At 38.5% G+C, this 27676-nt stretch overlaps 1 protein-coding gene across 3 annotated transcripts in view; it reads right to left on the reverse strand.

The window, feature by feature from the left end:
* OXCT1 (3-oxoacid CoA-transferase 1) overlaps positions 1–27676 on the reverse strand; it is a 171800-nt gene that overhangs the window by 34078 nt on the left and 110046 nt on the right. For 2 of the 3 annotated variants that reach the window (XM_078066682.1, XM_078066685.1), the window contains 3 exons: positions 27506–27586; positions 21118–21219; positions 14108–16452 (listed from right to left, as the gene is read on the reverse strand). In XM_078066682.1, the coding sequence (XP_077922808.1) occupies positions 16411–16452; positions 21118–21219; positions 27506–27586 (225 nt within the window). In that variant the 3' untranslated portion in view covers positions 14108–16410. Of the gene's footprint in view, positions 1–14107; positions 16453–21117; positions 21220–27505; positions 27587–27676 lie in introns of those variants that run through there. The other variant, XM_078066683.1, reaches the window with a different exon arrangement.

The raw sequence follows: 27676 nt of genomic DNA on the forward strand, positions 1-27676 counted from the left end.
AGTGAAGCTATATGAGACCACTTCTGCTTTTGAAACCCGACTGGATCAGATGGAGGCCTACAAACTTGAATGGCCTAGCTCTGGGAGACATTTTCATGTGATACAAGGCTAGACTGAATAGTTACCAATAACTGAATGAGATTTTAGTAGTATGCTGCTATCTTTTGACTTTTATGATTGTTTTCCTATAAGGGATTTATGTTTGAAGACCAGAGGGTAGACTGCAACATTGTGATTTATAAGAAATATATATTTGATTATTCAGATGACCAAAATATATTTTTCATATATATTTGGTCTTCATCCACAGTTCCTGGCTCACTGTTCCCCAAATCCCTGGAATTCCCTAAGTGTTGAGAGTGATCAAAGGGTCTTTTGTTATGTTAATAAGGTGATTTTTTTTGGATCCCACCTAGGGACCAAGAGAACCAATCCTGTGATTAGAGGGTTGGAATTTTCAGTTCCACACCCAGACTGCTGGGGAGGAGAAGAGGGCTGGAGGTTGAATCAATTGCCAATAGCCAATGATTTAATCAATCATGACTATGTAAGGAAGCCTCCATAAAAACCCAAAAGAACAGGGTTTGTAGAGCTTCCGGGTTGGTGAACACTTGGAGATGCTGGGAGAGTGGTGTACCTAAAAACGGCATGGAAGCTCTGATCCCTTACCCCATACATCTCTTCCTTCTGGCTGCTTTTGAGTTATATCCTTTTATAATAAACTGGTAATCGAGTAAATAAAATGTTTCTCCGAGTTCTGTGAGCTACTCCAGCAAATTAATTGAACCCGAAGAGGGGGTTCTTGGGAACCTCTGATTTACAGCCAGTCAGAAGTACAGGTAACCATTTGGGCTTGTGATTGGCATCTGAAGTAGGAGGGTAGAAGGAGCAGTCTTGTAGGAAGGAATCTTACTTAACCTGTAGAATCTGATGTTATATCCAGGTAGATAGTGTCAGAATTGGGTTGAATTGAATTGAATTCTTGGTGTTGTGTGGGAATACCGCCCCCCCAACACACACACACAACCCAGCCCTTCCCCCCTACTAAACACATGCACACCCCACAGATGGTAGAACCTCATTTACCGTTTCAATGTCTTTTTTTAAAGAATTCACTCTCCAATTTATTCTTCCTCCTTTAAAATTAATGTGTCGTTTGTTCCTCTGGTTGCTTTTAAGATTTCTCTTTGTCTTTGACTTTTAGTGACTGGCTACTGATATGCCTGGGTTTCTGTTTTTGTTTTTAGTCCTGTTTAGGTTTGGTGGAGCTTCTTTAAATCTGTGGCTTAAGTTCTTTTGAAAGTCTTGGGAAATTCTTAGCCAATACCTTGCCCATTAAATTTTTAGTCCCATTCTCTTTCTTCTTCTCCAACATTTTTATAGATATTTGATATTTTTACTGTGTTCCATGTGTCTTTTTTTTTTTTATCCATTTATTCCTTCTCTGCTTCAGTCTGGATACTTCATCTTGTTCTATCTTCCAGTTTACTGATCCTCTCCTTCACTGTCTCATCTGCTCTTACACTCATCTATTGAATTCTTAATTTCAATTTATTATATGTTAGAATTTCTCTGGTTAAATTCTCTATCTCATCATCTACCTTTCTGAATATGTTAATCTTTTTTAAAACTTGTATCCAATGATTCCAACATCTGAATTACCTGTTAAAACTTGTGGCAATAATTTGAGGGTCTTTCTGAGGTCCTCTTGAGAGCTTTTTTCTTTCTGTTGAGTGGTCATATTATGGATAGATCACCTTATTTCACTCAGGGACTGAGAGGTTTTGAAGATGGATTTTTGTCCTTACAAAAGGATTCTCTATTTCTGGTCCACCCTTACTTCTTAGGTATAGACCTTCTGGGGAACTAAATTTTAAGATATTTACTAGGACCTTTCCTTTTCAGCTGGTCCTGATTTCTAATTTTTGTCTTCCCAGCTTCATGAGGCAATGTTAGCTCTTCAAAGCTTTTCAGACTCCTAGGCTGTCACTTTATATTTACTTTCCCAGTGCTCTGGATCCACAAATCTTATAAATTAACAAATACCTCAAGGGGAAAAATGCCATGGAATGTCAAGCTTAGGAATGTAAGACTAACTGCACTGTGTTGCTTTTTTGCTTCAGAAAATTAGGTGCATTGTATACTCTTTGATACTCAGCATTTTTTTGTGGGGTGGTGGTGATGGGTATTTTATTCAGCTTTTCTGGTTGCTTTCTGTGGCCAGATTTATCTATGGCAATCTATACCACCATTACTAGAAGTAGAATATTCCTTGCATGCTTGCTTTTTAAGAGTAATTTTTTTTCATTTTGCCTTCAAAAAAGGTCTTATTTTTCTTTTTCATTGTTTGCTGCACAAAAGTAGGTAGACTCAGAAATGCACATAATTACTGAAGGTGCAATGCTGGTTTTTCATAACTTCTTATTAGAAGGCCAGAATAAGCTCTGAGTACTTTTACATTTTTAAATCAACAGGTGTCCTTGATGATGAATGAGAACTGAGAGACCACCATGAGAATTTACATTCATCTTTAATGGCTAAACTGTTCAACATTTTAAATTGCCAGTAATTCTTTTTTTTTTTTTTAAAGATTTTATTTATTTATTTGACAGAGAGAGACACAGCAAGAGAGGGAACACAAGCAGGGGGAGTGGGAGAGGGAGAAGCAGGCTTCCCACAGAGCAGGGAGCCTGATGTGGGGCTCGGTCCCAGGATCCTGGGATCATGACCTGAGCCAAAGGCAGATGCTTAATGACTGAGCCACCCAGGTGCCCCAAATTGCTAGTAATTCTTGAATTCATATGCTACACTTGGCCAGGAAGAGAATAGATAATTGAAAACCACAGATAATTCAGTATCTCTTTTTGGGCACTGGTTTTAAAATTTCTCTCCAAACTCAATTTTCTTAAACAGAGAGTTTATTGTACATAAATATTTTTCATGTTCCAGAAGACACACAAACATATAAGAAAATTTCCAAAGACAAAAGAGAGCAAAAGTAGAAAAGCAGGGGTCCTAAAAACAATCTAAACATGAAAAAATTATTTCCAATGTGAAAGGGAATTTTTTGAGTGGCTACTATGTATCAGGCACTTAAGATACATTTTTAAAAACAGACCTGTGAGGAAAGATATTATATCCACTTACATATTAGAAAACAGACCCAATGAGTTTAAGGAACTTGTTCAGAGACATCCCACTAGTGGGTGACATTCCTAGATAAAACAACTACTTATTATTAATTAACAGGGAGATTACAACTTTTTTTAATTCCAAGTGGAAAAGAAATCGAGAACATCACCGTTTTGAGCAAATTAAAAAGGCAGTCTTTGAACTTTTAGTTATTTTCGCATTTTTTTCATTGAAATTTTTATTGAGATGATTTTAATTTCTTATTCAATTGGAAGAAATAATATTGAGATGTCCAATTCCCCAGTACATGTTTTCCTCCAATGACATTATCTTGCAAAACTATATTACAATATCATGTCCAGGCTAATGACGTTAATACAACCCACCATCTTACTCATATTTCTCCGTTTTTACTTGTGCTTATTTGTGTATATGTGTGAATGCACATCTGGTTCTATACCATTTTATCACATGTGTAGGTTTGTATAGCCACCACCACAGGTAAAATAAAGAAGAGCTCCATCACCACATGGACCCCTCAAGTAATCCTGTTATAACCACACCCACCTCCCTTCCACTCTTCCTCCCAGGTCCCCAACCCTTGGCAACTACTATTCTGTCCTACATTCCTAAAACTGTATCATTTCAAATATGTTACATAAGTGAAATCATATAGTCTATAATCTTTTGGTATTGACTTTTTCCACTCAGCATAATTTCCTGGAGATTCACATTCCTTTTTAATGCTAAGTAGTATTCCATGTTTTGGATTTACCACAGTTTGTTTTACCATTCACCCACTGAAGGACATCTGAGCTGTTTCCAGTTTTTGGCTTTTATGAAAAAAAACAGCTATAGACATTCATGTATGGATTTCTGTATGAACATAAGTTTTAAATTTTCTGGGAAAAATGCCCAGTTGTATTTGCTAGGCCATATGGTAATTGCATGTTCAGTTTTAAAAGAAACTGCCCAACTGTTTTCCAGAGTGGCTATCTCATTTTACATTCCCAAAAAGAATGTAGGACTTATTTAATATGTCCACATCCTCAGCATTTGGTGTTGTCACTGTTTTTTATTGTAGTTATTCTGATACATGTGTAGTGGTATCTCATTGTGGTTTTAATTTGCATTTCTCTGATGGCTAATGATGTTGATTGTCTTTTCACGCTTCTTGCACTTGTTTTAATTCCATTTAGCACTGAAATTTGCATTATTGGTGATTGGAAGAATAAAACAATTTTTAAAAACCCATCCTCATATTCTCTCCTCCATTGAGACTCCAGTTCCTTTTGATTAAATTTCTCATCCAAAATCCAAGAGACCATTTCTCTACATTCATATTGCTATATCCCTAGAACCTAGCACACTGTTGGCTTACAGCAGGTGCTTATGTCAGCTATCAATTTATTGCCTTTCAACTCCAAATGCACCCTTCATTGTCTTCTCCAAGATAATGGGAGTGGACCCTGCAAACAACACTCCTTTGTATCTCCTTTAAATCTCCTTTTTCAGAACTGTAGTTATTATAAGGATGCTAAAATGGATATTCATTTATATATTTCCTTTGAAAACCTTTTTGATATGAAAAATTTCATACACTAAAGTGAATAGTATAATGAACTCTCATGTACCAATCATCCCCAGCTTCAATAATTACCCAAATTTTGCCATTTATTATCTCTTCCCCAATTTTTATAGTGTTTTTTCCCCAGCGTTTTTTTTTTTTTTTTAAGATTTTATTTATTTATTTGAGAGAGAGAGTGAGCAAGTGCACAAGCACGGGGAGGGACAGAGGGAGAGAGAGAAGCAGACTCTCCGCCGAGCAGGGAGCCCAATGCGGGGCTCCATCCCAGGGCCCTGAGATCATGACCTGAGCCGAAGGCAGACACTTTTGCCAGAGTATTTTAAACTAAATCCTTGTCATATAACTCCACCATGAATACCTTTCTTGATGAGGTCAAGTCATAAGCTGGAGGACATAAGTTGATTACAGGGCAAAGGTTCAAATGCTTTCTTCTTGTATTGTTGAAAAACAAATACATGCTTTCAGAACATGATCAATTAGGCAGGTGTACCTCTTGGAAAGTTTTATTATTTTTATTATTTTATTTTATTGAATTAATTACTCTTCTTCTGGACTACACACCCCTGTTCTATACATACAGTTGATAAATCTTTTTGCTATGGTCTTGATAAAATGAAAAAGATGTTTCCTTATTAAATGGAAAGTCATAGGAGATAAACATATGCATCTACTCTATGTATAGGACTCTGACTTTAAGCCCTCATTTTTCCCCTCCTCCCAATAGAACATGACTTCTAAGTTTATACCTGAGTTAAGTTTTGTAAAGATGTCCAGTTCTACCACAAACTCAGCTGTTCTTGGAATATTTCTGCTTTTCCATGATAACTATACGACAAGGAGGTCATTTCACAATTGCTTCTTTTCTGGAAAACACAGCTGGCTCAGTTTGGTCAGCAACGTTCTCATTGCTGTATTTCCTGAGTCACCACAGTATTTCACTGACCCCTCCCCAGAACAGATTACATCTATATAATATCCTTTCAAAATAAAACATCCCAAATCAAATGACTACAATAGCCATTGAGTGGTATGCTCCTTACTCTGGACCAGCAGTGTTCTAGTTCGTATCTTTTCAATAACTATTATCTCACTGAAACTTTAAACTCAGATTTTCTTAAACCAAGCATAAGTGATGGTTAATTTTTGCCCTCCAACTGCTCCTTACCAGGAGTACTACATTGTTTGTGGCAGAATTCCTCCTGATTTTGTACAGATCACAATAATTCATGAATTACTTGATCTCTCTGTTTTGTGGGTTGTTTTGGTTTTGATTGTTAAGAGTCACTTTAGCTTTTTTCTAAACATGGTTACACATTTTACTGAACAACCTGTAGTATATTTAAGGATGTGCTGAACAGAGGCAAGTATGAAATCTAACTTCAAGACCCCTCTAAACAGTCTTTCATGGTCCACATACTTTTCCTTCATAGAAAAGGGAAACTCAGCACAATTATAAATTTACTCTTAAGTGTGATTATTTTATTAAAAGCTATTTCTCTACATTCATATTGCTATATCCCTAGAACCTAGCACACTGTTGGCTTACAGCAGATACTTATGTCAGCTATCAATTTATTGCCTTTCAACTCCAAATGCACCCTTCACTGTCTTCTCCAAGATAATGCGAGTGGACCCTGCAAACAGCACTCCTTTGCCAACTAGCATGACATTAAGCTTTGTCAACAGAACTTTCTGAGGAGACACTGGAGAGGAAGAGGTTTTTCCTCCCAGTGGATATACCTCTCTTGTCAGGGTCCTGCAGGTCACTGTTTTCTACTGTCCAGCCCCTGCAAACACAGCTTCTCCAGAATCCCGAAACTCCAAAAGAATTGGCTTACCTAGTTCCTGACTCCTGCAGTGCGGGGTGGCCAGTGGGGCCCCAGTGCCAGCAGTTGGCCCCAGCACTCCTTCAGGGAGCCTTGCAGTGGAGTGCCGCAAGACACTGCCCTGTGAATGACATCCCTGCATCTCTTCAGGTGGTTTTGTGGCTACCTCTGAAGTGTGGCATTCCCTTGGGTACAGCTTCCTCTGGCTCCTCAAAGACCGATTTCTAGCAAGTTTTGCTAGCATGGCGCCACAGTGACTTCTCTGCCATCTGTGAGTCAGAGCTATGCACTTTCCAACAAGGTCTGGATCTCAGTCCTATAAGCCTCTTCCTTGGATGTTCCATCTTAAACCCAGGGTTATGGCTGTTCCTTAAGTCTACTATTCATACGTTATTGAGACTTCTCTCTCCTTCTTACTAGCTAATTCCTCAATATTCAAATTCCATTACAGTTAACAATTCTTTACATTAAAATCTCTGTTCAGGGATGCCTGGGTGGCTCAGTGGTTAAGCGTTTGCCTTCGGCTCAGGTCATGGTCTCAGGGTCCTGAGATCGAGTCCTGTATCGGGGTTCCTGCTCAGTGGGGAGCCTGCTTCTCCCTCTGCCTGCCATTCCCCCGCTTGTGCTCCCTCTCTTTCTCTATGACAAATAAAATCTTTTAAAAAAATTTCTCTGTTCAATTTACCATGTAGTGTCTACTGATTGGACCCTGATAAAGTGCTCAAAAAATATGCTGAAATAAGAAGAGAAAAAAAATGAGGTAAGAAATAAAAAGAGACCCCTAAATTATTACTGTCATATCCCAAAACAGCTGTGTATTTATTTGCAATTATTTGGAATCAGAAAGTTATGATCCTGCGCCACTGGATTCTTTTTCAATAATTTATCCACTCTATTCATCCCATCACTAAAAATTTATTGAGCAATGAGTTTGCTGAGCATATGTCAGTAGGTTTCTTGGGATTTGAGAAAGCTGGTGAGTCTACAAAGAGAATCCAAACTATAAAGCACACAGAAATTTCCTTGAATATCAAGATTTCAGGAAACTAGATTTAAGATTGCCTTTAAATCAGACTATACTTCTTCTGTCCCTCTCCCTCCAACTCCTACCAATAAATAAATTAATAAATGAATGAGTAAATAGGTAAGTAATTTAATTCCTGTTCTTCAAAATCTCACTGTCAGGAAATGCTGCTTAATGTCTAAATTAAATTCCTTGCCCCTCCTTTTCTTCTTCTTTCCAGGACATAGGGCATTCTTCAGTAGTTATACACAGTACCTCTTTAAGTTCTTATTAAATCACTCCTTTAGCTTCTCTTGTTCAGTTAAATATGCCAGGTACTTTATTCTTTCCCTGTAGTTTGATTCTTTTAAATTCTGTCTTCCTGAGCATTCTCCATGTTGATCACATGTGTCTTAGTTCAGGCTGCTATAACAAATACCATAGACTGGGTGTTTTAAACATTAAACATTTATTTTTCACAGTTCTGGAGGCTGGGAAGTCCAAGATCAAGGTGCCGGCAGATTGTGTGTCTGGTGAGACCCTTCTCCTCATTTGCAGATGGCTGGTTTCATGCTGTATCCTCACTTGGTCCCCTTCTTAGGAGGGCACTCATCCCACCATGAAGGATCCACCTGCTTAACTTCCTCTAAACCTCATTACTGCCAAAAGGCCCTACCTCTATATACCATCATAATGGAGACTGGGGTTTCAACATATTGATTTGAGTGGGGGTGGGGAGGGGAGGAGACACAAACATTTATTTAGTAGCAATTTCATCTTAAATGCCACTGTTCTCTCTGTGACAAGCTCATATAGAGTTTGATACTACTGATCTAATGTAAGTCCCTCCTCAAATGCTTTGGCCTTCTATATGTTTGTTCATGTATTTGGGTATCTGTGATATATTAAACACCTTTAATTACAATAATGAAAACATTTCACATTTCGAGTAAACTTGTAATATACCTAAGATAGAAATTATGTTTATGGAAAGTTTAAGAGTTAGGGAGGGAGAAGGATAGAAGGACACAGAGAGTTAACTGGAAGGCAAATCATGATAGAAAGATTGAATAAGCACTCAGACTACTTGGAAGAACTGTTTTAAAGCACCATTTACATATATGCTAATATAATCATCAATTCTTTCCTATTCATAAAGCAGGTTCCTAAAGAATCTCTTCCTATGTAATCAGTTCTGTATATACTTAAAAATATAATAAAATGTTTCTTTAAAATATTCTTAAATAAGACATTATGCTAACTGAGAAAGGCCTTAGATGACCTCCTTCAATTTACTGATTCTAAGATGAACATTTTCCCACATTTTAACTCTGAAACTGTAATGTATTTCACAAATGACAGCATCCTACAAGTGACTTGGCTCCTTCACCTTGTGGCAGCCCTACTGCTCTGGAAGAGGCTGAGGCAGGCACCTCAGCTCCCTCCCATCCTTCTTCTGACCTGATTCCCACCTCTAACCTATCCCCTGGACAAATCGAACCCTTATCAGTGAGAAGCACCTAGACTGTAAATGTATACACTTCAAGACAGGTGGATTTCCTTGGGCCGTTAATGGCTCATGATGTCTATTAGCTGAATAAAACATCCATTAACAACTTTTTTGTTTTAAATACATAAAGGAAATACTAGGCAAACTCATCTGAGACTGAAAGCCTAAAAAATCTTAATATGTATACAATAAAATTTATAAATTATAAAAAGCAAATGCAGTCATAGTGCATTTTAAGTTTGATGGTGTCTTCAGATATAAAGACCAACAGAATAGAATATCCCAGAAATAAATCCATGCATATATAGTTAACTGATCTTCAACAAGAGTGTCAAAAATACACAATGGAGAAAGGATAGTCTCAACAAATGGGGTTGGGAAAACTTGATATCTGTATGCAAAAGAACAAATTTGGACCCTTATCTCAAATCATACATAAAGATCAACTCAAAGTGGATTAAAGATTTAAACTTAAGACGTGAATCTATAAAACTCCTAGAAGAAAACATAGGAGAAAATCTTCTGAACATTGGTCTTGGCAATGACTTTTTTTAGATATGACACCAAGAACACATGCAACAAAAGGAAAAATTGACTAGTGGGGCTACATATATATAAGGAACTCAAGTCAATAGCAAAAATTTAAATAACCCAATTAAAAAATGGGCAAAGAACTTGAACAGACGTCTTTCTAAAGAAAACATACAAATTGCCAACAGATGTATGAAAAGAGGCTCATCATCATCAACCAAGGAAATGCAAATCAAAACCACAATGAAGTATTGCCTCATACCTATTAGGATAGCTATTATGAAAGAAAGAAAAAGAACAAGGGGCACCTGGATGGCTCAGTCGGTTGAGTGTCCAACTCTTGATTTTGGCTCAGGTCATGATACTAGGGTCCTGGGATCAAGCCCTGTATTAGGCTTCATGCTCAGCAGGGAGTCTGCTTGGGATTCTCTCCCTCTGCCCCTCCCCCCACTCACATGTGCATGCTCTCTCTCTAAAATAAATAAATCTAAAAAGAAAAGAACAAGTATTGACGTGGATGTGAGTAAATTAGAACCCTTGTATACTATTGGTGGGAATGAAAATGGTGCAGCTGCTAGAGAAAGCAGTATGGAGATTCCTCAAAAAATTAAAAATAACATGATCCATCAATCTCACCTAAATGTCCATTGACAGATAAATGAATGAAGGAAATATGGTATATACATACAATGAAATATTAATCAGCCATAAAAAAAAAGAGGAAATCCTGCCATATGCAACAACATGTATAAACCTAGAGGACATTATGCTAAGTGAAATAAGTCAGTCACAGAAGAACAAATATTGCATGATTACATTTATATGAAGTATCTAAAACAATCAGACTCATAGAAAGAGAGAGTAGAATGGGGGCTGCCAGGGACTGGGGCAAGGGGGAAATGAAGAGTTGCTGTTCAATCAGTATAAGTTTCAATTTTGTAAGATAAGTTCTAGAGATCTGCTGTATTACACTGCACCTACAGTTAACAATAACTTGTTAAGAGGGTAGATCTCTTGTTAAATATTCTTACAATAAAAAATTGATGGCATCTAATATTCAAAGAGAGGGTAGTAACAGATATTCTCACAAGGTATGTGTCTTGATGGCCCTAATGCCTTCCCATCCCCACACCCACCCTCAATAGCTCCACAGGCTCCAGGACTCTGACCAATTTTCTTCTTTCCATGGACCTTTTCTTTTCCAGTGAAGGGAATGGCACTAGATCTCACTGAGTGATACTCTCCTCATGTCACCAATGACACTTATTTTCAGGCTGCCAATTTCAACCTCATCTCTGGAGTTCAACTGAATGGGTCTGAGCCACAACTCTGACTTTGAACATGGGTAAAGGTTAATGATAAGGAAAACAAATTTCAGAAAGGTGTTTAGTCACAGAAATGAAGCAATGCCCATCAGCCCCTCCTATTGACGTCAGCTGAGCATTCTTACCTGTGGTTGCCTACAGAGGGCCTTTCATATGAGCAAACTCAGTAATTTCAAGTCTTCCACAGGAACAGTTTACTTGGTGGGTGCCATTATCCTTTTTATTTTTACTTCTACCCATTTCCTTATAAACTGTGTTATACACAAGAGCTGTGTGGACAGGGAGAACAAAGCTCCAAGACCTGTCCCATTAGGTTTAAAGGTTTTGGACTCTGTTTTATAGCTTACCAGAGAGCAACAAATCTAGTTCTATTCAGGGGATTTAATTCACATCTCATTAACTACCTTGGCAAAACCCAACATTAGCTTTGATAGGCTAATCTGATTAAAGAATTGATGGACATTACTTCTCTCAGACTAATGAAGTTAATTTTAACGGCGGTAGTAATGTCTCCCTGGAAGATTACATTGAAAATGAAATTAGCTAGCTAGCATTTTTAGGTGATTTGTAAATTATGAAATGCTAAACAAATGTGATTATCACAGGCCTCTGTATTCCTTTGTTGCAGTTTCTAGATTCCACCTCTTGTGTCTTTCCCTTTCTTTTCCTATCTCTTCCTTAGAGGTCTTACCTAGTTACTTGCCTGAGGGAAATCCTCAAGGCTGGCCTACTATCACCTCATGTTTTCAACTAGTAAATTGATTCAATATACATATTTGGAAACCTACCATGGACAAATCATGGCGTTGTTATAGAAACATACAAGACATTAAACACACATACGCATGAGCAAGCACATGCATACACGCACACGTGTGCGCACACACACACGATGTATATTACATTCCAGTGAGGCCATTATGCACACATTTTGAAGCAATATTTGGCTGAGAACCAGTTAGACAACTCTTAAACTCTTAGCCACACTGAGTGCATACAAGGCTTGAAAACTGGAGATTAGAGGAGTATTTATGGAGAAAATTTGGAAGGAGATGTTGGACACTCTAATGCCAAGAAGGCTAGTTGGGAGATGCTACCTCCTGCGGCCAGATCAAGAGGGAAAGGCTTCAAAGGGAACATCAGAGTTTATGTGAGCTTCTGGACTGGTGTCTGATTTCCTCCTGAAAACTTTAAAGGGTGAGAGATAGAATGCCTAGGAATGAGCCAAAGAAATAAAATGACTACGTTGGGTACCAGGGCTCCTATAGTTTATCAGTGGAAACAGGAGTGTTTCCTATGGACTCAGTGTGGGTCATGCGATAGAAGGACCAGGAAAGCTGCCTGCGGTCATTTCTAAGTGGACCATCCAGAGTAACACCCCATTATATGTAATAATGACCATGATAATTAAGCATATTTAACCTCTAAAGCCAAATATCATTTTTGTTTGATTATGGTTTTTAGGGAAGGAACTATCTTATCAATTAGTTACCTGGACTGGTGTAGGCATCACTCTCATGGGACTTGCTGCATGGTCCATAAAGGGTGTCTTTGGATGATTTTACACAGACATAATGGAAACAAGAGAATTCAAGTGTATGCCAAACAGACATGCATACAGATCACATGACATCTAGTGATATTTATGCTTAAACCCACTTTGATATTTAGCATGGTCTTAGGTGGGAAGGCACTGTAGATATTAACAAATAAAAGGACAGAAACAATTCTGTCCCAAGGTTATATTATGACACACAAAAAAATCTGTCAGTATTTTTGCAACATTTTTCAATGTATTAATTAATACATTGTTATTTGTTAATTTTACAGATATATTAACTATACCTTACAGAACCATGGTGAAAAGCAGTACATTCTGCCTATTTTAAAGATGGAGAATCTGAAAGTAAGTTTAAGAAACTGAAGATCACACCCTGGGTAAAAAAGATTAGTGCTAAGAAACCCATCCACTGAATAAATCTCTGCCTATACTTCCGCTGGAATAATTTTCAAAGTTGTGTTGAATATACTGACATTGTAAGAAAAAGAAAACCTCTACCCACAACCTTCCTACCACTGGTAACACCTATAAATGCTCTTATATGTGTTCTCTGGGCCCAGCTACAAGCAGTTTTACTAATATGCACTTCTTTTTTTTTAAAGATTTTATTTATTTGATAGAGAGAGACACAGCAAGAGAGGGAACACAAGCAGGGGGAGTGGGAGAGGGAGAAGCACGCTTCCCGCGGAGCAGGGAGCCCGATGTGGGGCTCGATCCCAGGACCCTGGGATCATGACCTGAGCCAAAGGCAGACGCTTAACGACTGAGCCACCCAGGTGCCCCCACTAATATGCACTTCTGCTGACCAGATCCCTCCCAAGACTCAAGAGTTACAAAAAAGAGTTACAATTCATACTCTGGTTGCAGATGACAAAGACCCACAAAACCCAGTCCAAGTGAAATGAGAGACTTTGGGCTCGTATACAAGCATGGCTGGAGGGAAGCTGGCCTTAGGCATACTGAGAACCAAGAACCCAAATACCACTAGGATGCTCCTTACTTACAACTCCATGTGCTTGTGTTTCAGCTTCTTTCTGCCTAACTGGACCTCAGCTGGTAGGGGATGTGTGTGTGTGTGTTTGTGAGAGAGAGAGAGAGAGAGAGAGAAGGGGGAAAAGGGGGCGTTGGTTCCAGACTCACATTCTAATTGCTTAGTGACTAGAGAGGAATAAGAAAGTTAGCTTCTCTTTCATCTCCAGTTTTTAAACATGGGAGAAATAACCTTACTGGTATATCCTGGGTCATAAGCCCACCCTGGGTATAACTGTGGAGAAAGGACAACTATCAAAAAAGGCATAATCTGAGCACACACCCAACCCCTTGGCCAGCGGATGAGTCTGTTACCAGAGGAACAACACAGATGCTGGGCAGACTATACCAGAGCCACTTCAAAATGCAAGCAAACTCCACACACCATCGGGAAGCATTTAATGTATGTATATCCTAAAAGAATGTAAGATAAAAGCAAAAAAATACATATTAACACATGAAGCCTGGGGTAGTCCATTTTTATAGATAAATGATTGGCTCTGACAAGGAGTAAAATCAGAATTCACTCAGGTAAACATTTGTTCTTTCATGAAAAACCGTATCTGTTCTTTGGTAAGATAAAAAGGAAAGCAACAACTTGATTAGAAGCAGTAAAGTATGCGAACTATTTATTGTTGGTCTTTCTACCAATCTCTATGGGAATATATTATTCCCATGACTGGTCACAACATTCCCAAACAAGAAAAAGGACAATCACAGCGATCTATAACAGTTTAGATTATTTACACTACTTCTTAATGTGTTTAATATCCATGGCACTCTTTAATCAAGAATATAAAGTCATCTACTTAGGTTTTGCCACTCAAAGTTGGGAACATTCTTAGAATCACATTATCCTAAAGTAATGGACTGGAATGATAAGTAACTAAGTCTGCAAATATAGCAACCATCAATAACATACATTTTTCCAAATTATAATTCTAACAGATATATACTATTCTCTGGGCCTCACAAATTCCAAGAAGAGTCCATTTTTTGTTTTTTGGGTTTTTTTTTTAAGATTTTATTTATTTGACAGAGAGACACACAGCGAGAGAGGGAACACAAGCAGGGAGCCCGATGCAGGGCTTGATCCCAGGACCCTGGGATCATGACCTGAGCTGAAGGTGGACGCTTAACGACTGAGCCACCCAGGTGCCCCAGAAGAGTCCTTTTTATCAGTACTGGGAAAATGTGCTTTCAATCCTGCAGCCAACCAGTTAAGACTATTTTAGATAGAGAATGTGATACCAAAAAAGCCTCTCTCCTCCCTCTAATACCATACCTGACACAATCGTAGTTGTACCTGAAGAGAACGTGAGTTTAAATGATAACTGTCACCTAAAAATATGCATAAATTCCTATATCTGGTGCCAGAGCAATGATATATTGCACTGTATTATGTGCCTACCTCTGTCTGGAGGACAGCTGTCTGACCTGTCCTTGGGTGCCTGGACTTTTCTCCCATTTGATACCCAGGATGCTTAGTATATCCCCTGGGGCAACTGGGTGGTGAGGAGGACACCTCTGAGGACAAGTTCCTTACAAAACCTACTCCATCATGTTTCTTTTCTTTTTTTTTTTTAAAGATTTTATTTATTTGACAGAGAGACACAGCGAGAGAAGGAACACAAGCAGGGGGAGTGGGAGAGGGAGAAGCAGGCTTCCTGCTGAGCAGGGAGCCCGATGCGGGGCTCGATCCTAGGACCCTGGGATCATGACCTGAGCCGAAGGCAGACACTTAACGACTGAGCCACCCAGGTGCCCCCATCATGTTTATTTTCTAATACTAAAAGTTCACTGCTCTTCAAATCCTGGACTTGCTCATCAGTATTTCCTCTATTTGGATAAAGCTGAATTAAAAGTACTTTATTCAAGGAAGTAGCCTGGGCAGAAGAAAGAACAGTGTTCTGTAGAAAAAGGCATTCAATATTTAGAAACTTTTCTGAACAGAAACAAGAGAGCCTGAAAAAGAAAAAATTTAAATTTTGTTGTCATTGTGACTGGTTTCATGGTAAATTATCCCCACAGCCCCTTGTGGCCTAAGAGGAGGTCTTGTGCAAGTAGCCCACTGGGCCTCAGTAACATAGAGAAAGCCTCTTAGGGACCCCTCTGGATACAGAGAAATACTGCATTATTTTAAAATGAGAAAACTGACTAGGTCAATTAGGTTTACAACCCTCTTCTCATAATAAACCTTAGTCTTTGGCAAAGCACAGATGGTTGGTTTATAAAGGCAACTTCTTTGTGGGACGTCAGCACCAACAAACCCTACACCCCTTGGTCTCTCCCATGAACCACGTACTTCTCCCATACAGAGATGTTCCTGTTTGCCTTACTGAGCACCTATTTAGTTACAGAAAGTGTGGGAGGAGAAGGGGTGTTTTAGGGAAACAAGATACAATCACAAAATCAGAGGCTCTAAAAGAAAGGTCAAGGGAGGCCAAAAGAAAAGCTTAATCATTAAGACAGCATTTCTCCTACTCAAATTCATATATCATTCAGGACTAGTACAATGCTGCCTTGGGCATACTCTGGGTGGAGTTATTTTTCTCCCTCATTCTTCAATGAAAATCTTCCTAAGGGCCCATCTTGGTACAATTTAGTGTACCTATCACAAAAGATAAAGATAAATCCAATGTGAGCACCAATTGTAAAGATAAGCCTTCTCAGCACTTATAAAACAAATAAGATAATCATTTATATATTTTTTGTCTTTCACTAAAATGTCATAGCACACTTGAGAGAACAAAGTCTATATGGCTGCATGCAGTGTAAAATGCTTGAAGAAAACTAGTCAAAAACTGCTCATGAGATACACAATTATGATTACTGATATCCTTTCAATGAACTATGTGATTAAAATGAAAAACGCACAGCCTGGGACAAATGTCTATTCCACATTTCAAGTTGTGATCTGCCGCATTGGCATGAGTTTTGGTGAAACCTGGTAAAAGAAAAAGAAGAAAAAAATGACCAAATTGTAAAAAAAAGAAAACAAAAAAACAAAACTCACGGCATAAACATCTCCAGACTTGAATGATGTTGGTACCAAACAGTCTTACCATGGACCTCACCTAGTTTCCTCATTATTTTCCATTCTAAACCAACAAGACAGAAAACTTTTCTGTTTACATTTTGTGTATTTAGTAGTTCTCAACCTTCTTGCACATGATAGCTCCTAAATTAAGGATCATTAAGACTTGCAACAGAGAGGGGGTGGAGGAAGAGCAGACAGAGACAGTAAAGGGTTCAGATAACCAAGCTCTCTACTGAACCGATCACTGAGCTCTAAGACTGATGCTTCTGAGACTACTCAAAACAGAGACACAGAGTAAGGCTCAAGTCTCAAAATGGTCAAAGTAAGTCTAGTCAATTCACAATTCTGTTAAGAGACAACGTAGTTTTGGATTAACTGGATACATATTAATGAAGGTAAGTATGATCAACGACAAATTTTATCAGAAATATCATAATCAGAAATGGAAATGATCTAAAGACAGTAAAAAGATTCCAAGTCATCTTTAAAAAGAAGGTAACAGCATTAAAAATATTAAAAATTGACCATAATTATGTTCAACGTACAGAACAGTACATGCATTCCTAGAAGTCTTGAAGCAGAGAAAAATGAGGACCGGTCTACATTTAATGGTAGAGCTGGTAGAAGAAGAAACCTAACCGAAATGTAAGTGGTTTGGCTTAATTTTGACTGATCTTTCAAGGTGTAATGCCAGGTACAGATGTCTTCATTCAATCTGGCAAATATCCATTGAGTCCTAGTAAGTAACAGTGCCCACGGAAAGCACAGTAGGGCATATTGAAATCTAGATGATTTTTTGAGCCCCTCAAGAATGAACCAATGGAAGTGGGCCTAGTTGTCATTTTGCCTTCCGGAATAAACAGTTCATATTTTGTTAAACTAATGAACAAATGAATGAATCAAAGATTAAATAAGCTTCAAAGAACTAGAAGAAAGGTTTTAATACAGGTTAAGACAGTATTAAAAATAGAAGGAGCAGGCAATTATTTGGCTTTGATGAGGTTAAATATTTTTAGTTCATTTATAAATTGTTTCTGTATTAACTCTTCATAATGTCAAGAGTTAATGCCCCCTTTTCCATTTTTCTACTAAAAGAATGACATGATCAGAATAAAAAGGATCAGTATGGCTTCATATATAGCTTAAAATAAATGACAGCTCATTCAGACTTGCCAGTTCCAAGAGCAGATACATAATAATAGACAAAATAATAAACATACAATAAATAGACAAAAATCACAGCCTACATGTGCATAGATCTTCAATTCTAATGAAAAGAATAAAAGACATATGGGCTCTGTGTATTTAGAAAGTGTGTCTCACAAACAACCCATTTTCTTTTTTTAAACAACAGAGCATCTGTAGAAATAATTTAATGAAATAAAACTTTTTTGGGGGGGAGATCACATTCAATAGAGACTTTGTAGCATTTCCTTTAAAAGGAAATGTTATGCACTCACCTTAATTTTATAAACTAAACATATGATCATTTTCCTTGGCATATTGACCCTGTTTGGGGCTCTAACTACCATTTATATCCTCAATATGGACTCTGACTTCTATGAAAAAAGAAAAAGAAGCTTTATGCAGACTGACCTGGCCTATTTTTGTAATGAAAAATATCTACTAAACTACTATTTTTCATCCTGTTCTCTCACAGTCTCATCAACATCTTAAGCCCATGCAAGCTGAAGCAGATTATCCTGCCAAGGTGATCTACAGGGTGATACAAGATTATATGATTTAAGTGTAGAAGATAAGCCAACTATTTGTTTTCCCAGTCCACTGAAATCCCAACTGTATACTGTTTAATTCTGTCATAATGCCAGTTCATAATAGATATTGAGTATACATTTACTCAACTTAGCAAAGAATATCTACAGTTGGCTTCTTTCAGATTTCACTGCAAACATACAAAAAAGCAGTATTCTTATTTAATTTTTGCCACTGGTGGTTTAGATGTATTCCTGCCTGGAGAGTAAGACCAAGGTCCTTGGGAGTAGGAACTATACCAATTTGTTCTATTTTATTCACATTTCATAACTCAATATGGGACACAACTGGATGTTTAATAAATAGTCATGGATGACTAATGACCTCTGGAAGTTTATTTTACCACATGATGTTCAAATAGGGACTCAAATTTTTAAAAAATTTTAATTAAACAATAAAGACAGAAGGAAATATTCTGCTTCAAAAAAGGCCCACAGACATATATGGTAAAGAAAAAACTATTTTATGTAACATAAGCATGCATTAGAAAAGAAAGAAATGAATATAACTGCTTGAATTAACTACTCAGTGAAAAAAGAGACTTTGAAGATAATGCAATTTAAGTGGTGGGATTTCTCCTTTTCTTTCTACTTTGGCCCATCAAGTAACTGGCAGTAACACACGGAGTGATATACAGAAATCTGACATTTTCATTAGCTGGTCACAGCTTTAATATGAGAAAATGTTAGCCAACACATTTTCCAAATTATTTTGACCTATGTTTTTATACCCTTTCTTATTATGCAACAACCTGGCTGTCTGACTATTCCCTTCTAGAATGCGTATTTCCAGATCTACAGTGAAGACTGAGTGGGCCTTTTCTCAAGAAGAAATTTTGACTAACTTACATGAAGTCACATACAGAGTAAAATGCGACCTATGCAGTAATAACCACATGGAATAGCTTCTAGAGTATGACATGACATAACTTCTGAATGATCAAGAAATGTTATCCTCAATGTGCTTTTATGATTAAATGTATTTTATTGATAACCCAGCTATTAAACAGAACATGTTATTAATTAGAGCATTCCAGTCCCTAGCATTACAGAAAAAGAATCTGCTGTATGTGATTTCATCTGTCAGGGTCTAAAGAGATGCCACTGATCACCAGATCCTCAAAAGTGAGTTCTTTTGTTGAGATGGTTCAGTTGCTACCACACCTTTTCATTTTCTGACAACACTAACATACAAATTAATATTTTATTTCAACACCCTAATTTGGAGGAAACAAGATCGATCACATGTTAATGTCAAAAGAGAAGGAGTGGATATGGTAATAAAACAAAAACTACAGAGGTATTTTTCAGTGCATTGAGACATGGAAACTATCACTTAAAAAAAAAAAGGCAACAACAGTAAAACTCCACCTTTTTCATCCTGACTTACCTACATGAAAGAAAAAAAAATAGATAACTATAAGGGTCCTTTCTTTGCATATTCTCTTTTGTAGCAAAGAACTGAACATGATGTGGATCTCAAAACTGTTACCTGATGAAGAAGAGGTTAACTTATCCACATAGGGAAAAAATACAAAGAAGAGCTGATACATAAGAAGAATTGTTTGCTTTTATCACTGGAGTTGATAAAAGCAAATATACTAAATAGTTAAAGTATAAACAAATCTCATTTTTTCCCCGAGGTTATTGAAAAGCTAATTAAAGATGTGCTTTTTGTGCGAGGTACTGCTGACAGACTTCTTTTTTCCAAAGGGAAATTCAAAAAAGGTTAATAGACAAAGACCCTCATACAGTACCAGAAACAGTTATATGTGGATAATGAATTATGCAGCAAAATTGTTTTCACAGGCATTTGTTATGCACTCACAGGCATTTGTTATGCACTAATAGGTACCAGCCAAGATGTACCTAAGAAAGAAGTCTATGAAATATATGCATGAGTTATCGAATAAGTTTTGTTAAATTTCTTTCTCTAGGATGGGTAGCTTCAAATTTCTTCCCATTATAAATATATTTCATTTTAACTAGTAGATCCCTTCTTAAAAAGGTATGTGAGAGGCAAATTCTTCTCCTTCAGTTCTTCAGAGACATTTCCCCTTTACTTTTGATTAACTTCCAATGGATTGAGCCATCCTCTCAACTCCCATTAGGTAGGTGATCGGTGATTCATTAACAAGCACTTAACATTAAAGGGCGATTATTTATATTATAGTACTATTCTCCTTGTTTTAAAAAAGAGACTTGTGGGTTTCTTAAATGTATAGTCCCCTGATGTTTATGTCCTTTGTAAGTCTCAGTTTTTATGCACCAGGTTTTTCTTTAAATGCAGGATACACCTATTTTGTGACTATAACTCAGTGTCGAGCTCATCATTCTAATATGTTCCATGGATGGAATTACCAGGCACCAAAGTTAATCAAAGAGAAAGCCATAAGTCATAGCTGGGTTTAAAACAAGGCAGTATCATTTCTCCGCGTGTGGCTCACATTTTTGAGTCAATTTAGTCTAGCCACAGCTGACAGGTAACCAAGAACAAAGGATTGCTAGGGACTTTACAGGAAGTAGCTTAGAGTTCAAGCTCCACCTTCTGCTTCCAGCAGCTTCTGGGGGTTCCTCCCCCTCCTGCTTCTGACTCCTGAGCCAAATGCTGGCCATGAGTCAGAGCCCGCTCCTGCTCCCACCTGCTCTCATCTGAAGGCACCCTCCCTTTTCACTCCTGTTCTCTGTAAAGGTCAACTCCAAAAATGATCACAAATTAATGGTTCATGTCCTGTAAACACCCATTAATCAAGCTCATGATATAGGACAAGTGGCTGGATTTGTTCACAGAAACACTTACTGCAAAATCACACCCAGTGCTCTTTTTTATGTCATCCACGGTCAGGCCTTCCCAGAGTTCAATCAGAGTCAGTCCTTTCTTGCTGTCCACATCAAACACAGCCTGTCAGAATCAAGAAAACAACAATGACAATTTCTATCACAGTAATTATTTTATAACACGAAACAGAAATAACCTCTCAAGTTCTTAAAGGAGAGACAAGACCCAGGACAAAAGACTCCGAAAATCAACAATGAGAAAATGTCAACTCTAACGATTACATTTTGGTGAGAATAAATGCCAGCTCCCTAATTGTCAATTAGCTGTGGAGCATTGTTGATGCCAGAAAATAAATGAGTGTTGACTATTGATGGCACTTGCCACCTTTGTAACCAGTTGTTTTTTTTTTTTTAACTACTTTCCTTTAGTTAGGTCTAACACTTCTGGGTCAAAATTTCAATTAGATGAATAATGATGATTTGAAGAAAGAAAGGAATGCAGAAAAGTAGGGAAGGAGGAGAAATTTGGAAGGTGAATGCACAAGGACGGTAGGGAAAGCTGATCAACGCTGCTGGGTAAAGTTACAGGAAATAAAAGAAGGCAGGCACTCAGAAATGCCTACAAGTAACTATAAAGGGATCGTATTCCTGATCCTGAAAGACCCCCAGGTAAGTATTAAAACTTTCCCTTTAAGTCCAGTGAAGACACACAGGTGCGAAAGAATAGCATGAGAATCTCCCTTTGGTATGCACTCAAATGAAGATGCTTGCGCTCGGGACAAGCATGAGAAGGCTAACCTCCCACTCTAAACATTCCTTTACAACACTCTGGTTGGTCACACCAGGTGATTGTAGTGCCAATTGGTATAGTGTGACCTCAGCAGGCAGACTCAACCTGTTGTATCTGATTTAGGACACCTGCTGTTACAACTGGCAATATGACAACCTGAGTGGAAGGGACCGACACAGTCATTTAACATAACCTCCCACTCAGGAAAACCTTCTGAGATGGTCACTGGGGCTCTGCTGGGAAGCTTCAGTGTCAGGAGGCTCACTTGGCTCATGGCTATTAGACTGTCTATGGATAGGACGCTCTAACCATAAGAGCCCCAAACTGCTTCCCTCTGACTGTCACTCGCTGGGTCTACAAGTCGTCCTCCAGAGCAACAACACTTTTCCCACTCTCAGCTTCCACGGCTAGTTTCCTTTTACCCAGACTTACGTTTCCTATATCCCTCCCATCCTCCAGATTTACCTTGCATTCAACTATTATTCGCAGGCTGATCTTGATTTTCAGCTAGCTTGGAAATCAAACCGTAAATTGCCATTTTAAATACACTCCGGCTTAGAAGGCTAATATGAAGATACAGCCACATGTAGAGGAAAAGAATCCTGGCTTTCAAGCTGGACTGGAATTCCAGCTCTGCAACATGCTAGCTAAGCGGTCTTTGGTGAACCTGTCTTTGCATGTATGCATGGATATCAAAAAAACCCACTTCCCAAGATTGTTATATAGGACAAATAAAATAAACATACTCTGAGCACCTGGCATCATGCCTAAGACACAGTAGGGGCACCACACCTTAAGTTCTTTCCCCTTAATAGCTTAACTTATTGTCACCTGTGTGTGAACTCAAATCAAAGACCTGAAATGCTTATTAGTTTCCAGTTAATTGATTTTTTCCCCCATGAGCAAAACATTAAGAGGACCAGTGATACCTGCATTCTCTGATAAATTCACAGATAACCTGGTTGATTTTACTGGAAAAGAGGATTTAAATTTTGGAGGAAATGTTCTGGCAAACTTGCTTTTTGTTTGCACAAAAAATGTTCCTAAAAAAACCTTTTTTCAGCAGAAATATGTGTTTTGAGAGGAAAGAAAAAGGTCATTTAGGAATGTCTGTATGCTGCATTAGATTATTTAATTCCAAAATGACAACTTAAAAATTTTTTTAAATGGATACTTTTGCTTTGCAGAAAATGTGTCAAGCATTATTCATACTGATTTTCTTTCCCCTGCAAAAATGGAACAACTATAAATTTATCAAAATGGAACGAATAAAAAACTCCAGATTGTGTTATTAAGAATAGGCAGGGAAGGGATTTGAGGAGAAGATAACTGTGATATCATGAATATAAGGCTTCAGTGATCAGGGAGAGAAGATCTATGACAAATTGACTTACTGCTTTTAGAAACTTTTAACACCTTTATCAAACCCTAATTAGCTCTCAAGGTCATATACTAGAAAGTCAAGCATCTATTATTAAAATGAAGGAAATTTACTTTTGAAATATTTAGGAAGATTTCCATTTAGCGGTATAAAGTATAAACAAAACCTTGATAAAAATGGGAGACTACATTATAGATAAAGCAGTTAATCATAGCCCAGCTGCTGGCAAGGAAAGCATCTTTCACAATCTCATTCTAGCAGCACGAAACTAGGAAATCAGGGTCAAAACATCTCCAAAGCCTCTTTCAAATGGCAAACCAATGGAATTTTCCTTAGAAGTTGAAAACAGAATCTAGTCCCTTATCTGCCATGGCAGGGCGGAACACATTCATTGCCCTTCATGGCACTGCATTCTCATTCACTCTTGCAAAAAAGATTTATTGAGTACCTACTGTATCTAGAGCACAGGGGTAAACACGCACCATCCCCTTCCCTGACGTTCCACAGCTGCCTTTCACTTTGCCCATTTTTTGCTATCATCTACAGTAAAGGCTCCAATTATCCCCATATGCTAATGACTTCCACAAGTTTAGTCCAATACTGACTTCCCTCTGAGCTCCAGATCCACATCTCTAATTGTTTATCAGAAATCTCTGACTGGAGGGCGCCTGGGTGGCTCAGTCAGTTAAGCGTCTGCCTTCTGCTCAGACCCTGATCTCAGGGTCCTGGGATCCAGCCCAGCATAGTCATCACATCAGGTTCCCTGCTCAGCAAGGAATATGCTTCTCCCTCTGCATCCCCCCCCACTCCCGTTCATGCGCTCTCTCTCTCTCTCTCTCTCTCAAATAAATAAAATCTTAAAAAAAAATCTCTGACCAGATGTTCAGGATGTTACCATATTCAGGAATATCAAACTGAGTGTGTCCAAACTGAACCCATTCTTTTCCTACCTCCCACTGCTCCTCCCGTCTCTTCCTACAGTCTAGGCTTCATTAGGAAATCTGAGGAAGCACCTCTGCTTTAGCAGTCATATCCATTTCATCATCTAGCTAGGTTGAGTCCATCTGGGTCTCTCAAATCTGTCCTTCTGTCCTGTGTGTCCTGATATTTCTGGCCTATGTCAGTCACCGCAGGAGTCTTCTAACTGGACTGTCTCATGCCTTCTCCCCCTACTCTGCATAAAAGCTACAGTGTTCTTTTTAAAATGCAAATCTAATCAATCTAAAATCATTGAAGGGCTCCCAACTACCTTCCAGATAAAACCCAATTTCTTAACAAGGCATTCACATTCATTCATTCATTCATTCATTAAGAGAGAGAGCAAGTGTGTGTGTGCGCATGCACACACGAGTAGGGGTGGGGGGACGGACAGAGAGGGAAGAGTATCTCAAAGCAGGCTCCACACTCAGGGAGGAGCCCTACCGGGGGCTCCATCTCACAGCCCTGATGAGATCATGACCTGAACCGAAATCAAGAGTTGGAGGTTCAACAGACAGAGCCACCCAGGAGCCCCCACATTCCTTTATGATTTAGCCCTTCACTGTCTTTTCAACTGTAGTCTTCGGAGTCTGGTCCTGCCCTCACTCTAAACTGTTCCACTGGCAGGTCCTTGGGTAGGCTGCTTATTTTATAATTCCACCATGACTCTGCCTATTTTTTTTCCTTTGCCTAGAAGGACCTCTTCGGTCTTATTCTCACTTGTACACCCCTACTTGCCTTTCAAGACTCATCACTCATCTATCAACTTTCTCATCAAGAGAAGTGCAGTACATTTATTTATTCAACAAGCATTCACTGTGTATGGGCAAACACCATGCAAAGTCCTGGATAAACAGTAATGAGTGAGACAGGCAGAGTTCAGAGGTTATTTCAATAAAGTGGTCAGTGTTGAGTTAGGGCATGTACTAGGATTCAGAGAAGCACCCAGAAGACTTGTGGAGAGATAGGGAAGATCTGCCTGAGAAGGAAACATATAGCTGAGACATAAAAAAAATGAGTAGGTATTAGCCAGATGAAAATGGTGGGAAGAGTATTCCAGGGAGAGAAAAAGGATGTGCAAAGTCCCAGAAGAACATGGGGGGTGCGGAAGACAACATAATTCACAGCATTTCAATGCAGCTGAAGTGGGGAGAATGTAAAGGTGGAAAGAGAAACTGAGACTGGAGGAGAAAAGGTAGGGTCTGTGAAATGCCTTGCAAAACACAAAAAGTTTATATCTGGAATGCTTGGGTGGTGTAGTCAGTTAAGCATCCGACTCTTAGTTTCGGCTCAGGTTGAGATCTCGGTCATGAGATCAAGCCCTGCATCAGGCTCTGCATTCAGTGTAGAGTCTGCTTAAGTTTCTTTCTCCCTCTCCCTCTGCCCCTCCCTCCCCACCTGCTCTCTCTCTCTAAAAATAAATAAATAAATCTTAAAAACAAAAAGAAAGAAAGAAAGGTTTGTATTCGATACCGTTAGAAGCTTTCCTGACACTCTCCCCAGGCTGACAGGCAGCCTCTCTCTATGTTCCTAACTCACCATCCAGCATGTATCACTATCATGGTCTTTATCACATGTATTACTCTAACTGTGGGTCCTGCTGGAGGCTGGGTGTCTAGCCCTCCTGAATGTGCTCCCTTGGGGCAGAGACTGTTCTCCTCTTTTCTGTAACACACTATTGGGAATACTCTAATTCAGACAAAATGCTCACAAAATGCTTATTAAATGAATAAATGTATAAAACAATAATGTGAATAGGAAGAAAGGATATATAAGTTTTTAAAAATGGCAGTAAAGTTAAATAATATGTTCTATCATAAGGAAATGTAGGTGTAAGATGACAGGTGCCAAAAGGAATGGTGCATCACTCGAAGGATGAAGCCATGAGTGCTAAAATGACGAAAATGAAAACTGCATTAGGCTTAAGGGATGGATAGGATTTGGGGAGGCAGAATCACGTGGAAGGAACTGCAGGTAAGAGCACTGACCTGGTAACAGCAAGGACAGAGCGTGCATGGACCGGGGAAGGGGAGAGGGCTTACTTAGAAGAGGAAGATCAAGGGGGAAATGCTGCTGGAATTATCCTTCTAAGGTTTACCACTTTCTTAAAGAAAACAGGATCGAGGACTGCTTTGTCTTTATTTTCAAAGTAATGGATTCTTTTCAATAAGCCCTGTCACCACAGTTTTGGAGGGGTTCAAGAAGTGGTAAGACTCAGGGAATAAATGGTGAAATAAAATATTCTGCCCTTTTATCCAACTTCTATTCTTTACAAGTCATCTTAATGGAATTCCACATAAACGGTCCTAGGGGAAAGCACCATTTACAACAGAATGCTGTTTAAAATGTGGCTTTGTAAGGTATTATGAACCTCCCCCTCACAGGGCTGCTTTAGGGTGCTTCTTACCACACTCAGTGAGGGGCAACAAACCAGGTTAATGGCAGGATGCCATCCCTACAGCTCTCAGCAAAAGGAAGAGCATCCAAACAAACCAACCCTGATACAGGTAATTTTGTTTTTTGCTTTCACCAAGATATTGAATCAAAACGACACCCTCCTAGCTCACTTCTGAGACTTATGTCATTCCAACATTCTAGGTTCAAATCTGGGTCAGAAAAATGACTATAGACAACTGTCATTGAGGCTGCTCTCAGATCTGAGCAGTTTCCAGTTGTACCATTAGCCAAGATTTCCCATCTAAGAAAAAATCTAGGGAAGCATGAAAATGGCTGGTGTGTTCTGAAGTCCACTTTATAAAAAGAGAGCTGAAAGCATGCAAGAACCATAGAATAAATTTCTTGGCTCACTATGGGACTTTTACTGCAATCTGAACCCAAATGATTAAAACCCAATTTTGGCTGACTTTCCCAAAATGAAACCCAACAATTTGCACCTGTGATTTGGGAAAGCAAAGAAGAAAGGTAGGAATATTCTTAACTTTATATATATCATCTATCTTAGACATCTTAATAGTCCAGGTAAAAGGATGAATAAAACTTTTCTTTGATTACACACACTGTCAAAGTTACCAAGGACAGCAGTTCAAGTCTGTACATTTCCAGAGAGTTGCACATTAAGAATTCTACATTTAGAAACATTAAACTGATGAATTTTCCTATTCAGTCTACCCACAGACTAAATTAATCCTATGACTACCAACACAACACAGTTTTAGAGGGTAACAAAAAAAATTCTAAAAATGCTTATAAATAAAAAAAAGGGGTGACAGGCATTAGAGGGAATAAAAACAGGCACCGTACCTTTTCAGTAATGATGCGGTTGACACACTGCTTTCCAGTCAGTGGCAATGTACATTTCTCCATGATTTTATGTACATTTCCCTGTTTTAAAGAAGGAACATCAAAAAGAGCAGTTAGGGACCAATTCTTGTTTAGAAGTAGAATAACGACAGGACAAACAGGAACCATCAG

Source organism: Halichoerus grypus, chromosome 2 (assembly GCF_964656455.1).
Source record: "Halichoerus grypus chromosome 2, mHalGry1.hap1.1, whole genome shotgun sequence".
In the NCBI taxonomy this organism is placed as follows: domain Eukaryota; kingdom Metazoa; phylum Chordata; class Mammalia; order Carnivora; family Phocidae; genus Halichoerus; species Halichoerus grypus.